This window comes from Coregonus clupeaformis, chromosome 20 (genome assembly GCF_020615455.1).
Source record: "Coregonus clupeaformis isolate EN_2021a chromosome 20, ASM2061545v1, whole genome shotgun sequence".
Lineage (NCBI taxonomy): Eukaryota > Metazoa > Chordata > Actinopteri > Salmoniformes > Salmonidae > Coregonus > Coregonus clupeaformis.
Genome location: NC_059211.1, coordinates 4,708,621 through 4,713,447, shown reverse-complemented (window position 1 = coordinate 4,713,447; position 4,827 = coordinate 4,708,621). Strand labels below are relative to the sequence as shown.

At 42.8% G+C, this 4,827-nt stretch overlaps 1 protein-coding gene across 1 annotated transcript; it reads left to right on the top strand.

Moving 5' to 3' along the window:
- The first annotated feature begins 1,439 nt into the window (after window positions 1–1,439).
- LOC121533273 (GTP-binding protein Rhes-like) lies at window positions 1,440–3,469 on the top strand. The gene has a single exon (XM_041839093.2). The coding sequence runs from the start codon at window positions 1,697–1,699 to the stop codon at window positions 2,330–2,332; it is 636 nt and encodes a 211-aa protein (XP_041695027.1). The 5' UTR covers window positions 1,440–1,696; the 3' UTR covers window positions 2,333–3,469.
- The last annotated feature ends 1,358 nt before the right edge of the window (window positions 3,470–4,827 follow it).

Sequence of the window (4,827 nt, the reverse complement as noted above, 5' to 3'; positions counted from 1 at the left end):
AAGATTGAGGCAATAAGACACATTCAATTCAGCAAACAACACATTTCTTTTTCTCTGTGAAATAAGGTTATGAGGACTATATTGGATTTTGCAGGATTTCCAAATGAGGTGCCGCTAATACATCATTTCAGTGAGTCAGCGTGTTCCAGCTGAATAACAATAACCACCTACTCCAATATCTACCTGGCTGCACTACTTGCGGAATACAAAACCCCACCTTCGTTGCCGACGGTGGACCCGAATGATAACGTCATCATGCAGTAAGACGTCTCTCTCATCAGGTTCAGTTTCCTCTTGTTAATAACGCAGTAGTGGCATCTCCCTCAGAATGCATTGAGGGCTTTTGAAATGTTGTCAAATGTCATCAGAGCAGACCTTATGGCTGTAGAGTTGTGTCTCGTAATAGAATGCTGGAAGTTTCACTCATCAGTAACACAGAACCCTGGTGTGGAAAGGTAATCTGCAATTAGTTCCTGTGAACACATACCTGTACATGTCATTTACACTGACTGTCCATAAGAAATACATGAATAAGTGTTGTGATGAAGTTAATCTGATATAATATTCAGCGTGTTGTGATGAAGTTCATCCTATATAATATTCAGCGTGTTGTGATTAAGTTAATCTGATATAATATTCAGCTCACTAATTGGCTTCTTAAATAACCAGGCCAAAGCTGCAAAAGGGTTTATTTATGTCACGCTAATCATCTATGTCATTAATTATTATCGTGACCTATAGACATTACCATGATGGTCATGTGAGGTGAATGGTTTATTTAACCAGGAGGACCATAGCAAACCAGACAAGCTCTCCTTGCACTGACAAATAGTTGTTAATGTAGAAGAAAATAATAGGCATGAGTCATAAAGTGAGACGTCATCATTTGATTCAAAATGTATTATCAACACGTTTAGATGTGGACTGAGAGACTTTAACCATGAGCAAATACTGTACATAGCTAGCAGCAAGCTTGATGGAACCTTTTGCTGTTGTAATCACTGACAAACACTTTCTATTGAATTGAAGTCTAAAGAAACATTGTAATCACTACCCAAGGTGGATTTACTGTTTTTTTTTATTGTGCACATAAACACAAAATAAGATATCAAGATGATCAGGCAGCTCTTTCATCTGTGAGCTAACGTTATGTGAATCTGCTTTGAATGATAATCAGACTGCTGCTCACACCGAATTTCCTCTGCTCCACTTTTCCAGTAGCTCTTGTTTATACACTTTCAGATATCACCTCGTTTTTCCCTCCCAAATCTGTCCAGTACTTACATTTGCATGCAGACCAGTGATTGGCCGCTCGTATCTTACACCTCAATAGACAGCCGTGTGCTGATTGGCTCCTGCCAGAAGAGGGCATGGAATCCATGCGACCAAAAACACACATAAAAGGGAGCGTGGTAAACCACAGAGGCAGACAAGCACCTACCTACTACAAGAGAACTTTGAGCACTATCAGAGACCTTCTGCTAGAATCTGTGTACAGAAATCTCAGTCAATCTACACTCAGTGTGCAATTGCGCAGCTGTTTCTATAGACAGCAACTTCACCAGAAGGCACAAGAGTTTGACTGGTCTTGCATTCTACTATTCTACCTGTCTACTGACAGAGACGGTCAGGGACTGAGCGGTCAGTTGAAAGACCCTTTTAGAAGCATATCGTCATCCAGACAAAAAGCAGCATCATGTCTCTGGAGGTGAAGGAAAAGACCCAGGTGAGGTTGGTGTTTCTGGGGGCGGCCGGGGTGGGTAAGACGGCCCTGATTCGCCGCTTCCTCCAGGACACCTTCGAGCCCAAGCACCGGCGCACCGTGGAGGAGATGCACAGCAAGGAGTATGACATTGGCGGCTCTAAGGTCACCGTGGAGATCCTGGACACCAGCGGCAGCTACTCCTTCCCTGCCATGCGCAAGCTCTCCATCCAGAACAGCGATGCCTTCGCCCTGGTCTACGCGGTCGATGACGCAGAGTCGCTGGAGGCCGTCAAGAGCCTCCGCGACGAGATCCTGGAGGTCAAGGAGGACAAGTACATCCCGATCGTGGTGGTGGGCAACAAAGCAGACCGAGCAGGAAGCGACCGGCAGGTGGCAGTTGATGACGTACTGTCAACAGTGGAGCTGGACTGGAACAACAGCCACGTGGAGACGTCGGCCAAGGAGAACGACAACGTGATGGAGGTGTTCAGGGAGCTGCTGCAGCAGACCAACCTGCCCAGCCGGCTGAGCCCTGCTCTGAGGCACCGCAGGGAGACCTTCCCCAAAGGAGACCCCAAGTGCATCCGGCCACCCATGAACAAGACCAACTCCTGCATCATCTCCTAATGGGGCAGGTTGAAGTAGAAAGAGTGAGAGAGAGGGGGAAAGGGTGTGGGCTAGTACACCGATTAAAGTGCTTCTGGACAAGAGGGAGAGGGAAACTTGATTATGTATGGTCTGAAAAGGTTGAGGTGGAGGACTGCCAGTGTGCTGAAACGGAACTGAACTCCCAAACACTCTTGATTCCACTTCTGCTTCCCTCGTGCAAGCGATGGTGTTGATATGGGAAGAGAACGGGCGACAATGAATGGTTATGAAATAGGACTTGGTCCAACTAATGTAAACATTGTAAGGTCGGGAGATAAGGGTGAAGAGGGGGCAAAGACGTTCAACTGCTCAATTGTTTACTTAATGTAATGTGTTGCTGCTTGTTTGGTTAACAGGCTGCTGCTGTTTCAGTTTAGATCAATGTATAGCTTTTGCATTCGATTGATGATAATTTTGCAATGTGCGTTTGACATTCACTTGCAATAAGACATTTGACTGTTGCAAACGTACAAGAAGAGTATTTATTGACTCAAAAGAAAGATTTACATATGCTGGGGTTTGTGCAAAGTTAATGGTTTGATGTAAAACACCATCTATTCAGTTGGAAATTCAAGTGTAGCACAGCATTATAGTCTACAAAAGACTCGCTTGTACGTTGTTTTTTTTTACATTGATTTGCTATTAAGCATGACTTGATTAATGTGTGTAAAAAGTAGTGACATGCAAATGTCTACTACATACGTTTTATTTTAAACATGTTATATTATTATGTTTTTTTTATTCATGATTTATACATTATACTGCTTTACAAGTGTCCATTTTACAATGGAATGTTTACCCCAAATAGCTAAATAAAAAGTACACAAATAAAAAAAGCTATGATCTCCTGTAATAATTAACTGCATTATGAATATGAGAGGCGTATTTGCAGGCTCAATGGAGAATGAACAATGCAGACACAAACTGGAGGATTGAAATGGATATCACATACATCATCCATCACACACGTCCATCAAATAGCAACGGTCTATCATCATGACCCCAATGGATGTGCAGGTGCACCATGATGTGGACACCGTCTACTACCTGTAGTCAGCTTCAGGTAACAACACATTTCCGAAAAAAAACTACAAAAACAAACTAGCCAGGTCCACTACTAGTAAAAGCATGAATAAAAGTTTGCACTGTAGGATAGAGCCTAGGCCAAGAATGGGCAACTTTGATCGGGGGGGGGACCACAACAAAAATCTGAACTCATCATGAGGGGCCGCAGTGGCTGACGGGTCTGCATATCCACATCCATACTCACACATGCAGTCAGAGCGTGTGTGAGTATGGATGTGGGGGCCCTAAGCAACATTTTGTTTTTTGGGTGGGTGGGGGGGAAGTTGATCCACGGACCTACAAAAGAGCTGCCATTTGCCCATCCCTGGCCTAGGGTATAGCCTACAGTGCAAACTTGTATTCATGCTTTTACTAGTAGTGGGCCTGGCTAGTTAGTTTTTGGAAATGTGTTGTTAAAAAAGGCTGAAGGGATATTCCGCCAAAATGTTGACAAACAAGAGTATTTTAAACCACCACCAGTTCAAGCTTAAAGACGACTATGCTGGCGTTATCAGGCTACCAGGAATACAATTGAATAACATTAAGCCTAAACCTTCAATTCTAATCGTAAAGAATAAGAAAGGCTTATAAAAATGACAGATATGGCATACCGTGATTCAGTTCACACAGCCCCACTTCTTGGTCCAGAAAAGGCATCGAACTGAATTGTGCTGGCTGTATTATAGTCCGTCGCCCTCTAACGACAGTTGTCTTTCACTGCGTCCCCCTTCATAAAATATTTATCAACTTTATAACCATAAATCATTGCATTTCTTTATATTACTGTATTTTATCAGGCTTCCTTTGAGACATTGACCGTTGCTCTCATGACCAAAATGTTGCTTAATTAGTTGCACCAGCTGTGAGTAGTCTAGGTATTTAGCACAATATATTGCACTTGACTGATATCTTGGGACCTTTTTACTTTACAAAGCATATGCCTTACAAAGTATTGTATTTCTGTCTTGTTTTGATAGCCTTGCACAATAAATCAAATACAAGCCCATTGTTTTGTTCATTGTAAATGTGCATATTAGGAATGTTAAAAACACAAAGAAATATGTATGCAGATTTTCCCTGTATGTCATGAACACAGACAACACGGTCACAGCTTCCAACATACAAGTAAAGTACAGTAAAAACACACTGTCTCCACCAATAGCTGTGGTTGGTCCCTGTGCTTCCCCGTCCCCATCAGATGCATAGTTTCCTGTCTCATATGAGGAAGTGGCCTGATGAACGTTAGGCCTCTAGTTCCTCTTTCTGTCCAGTTAAAACCTTCTTCCGTACTCTCCCCCTATTCATTCACAGAATACACGACTGGAGAAGACAGGTCTATATACACACAGTCAAACAGGTACGTTGGCCTTTAAGTCACAATAATGTTATTCAATGACAAATTACTGAGG

Coding starts and splice junctions, on each gene's coding strand:
- LOC121533273 (XM_041839093.2), top strand. CDS start 1,697: ATGTCTCTGGAGGTGAAGGAAAAGACCCAGGTGAGGTTGGTGTTTCTG.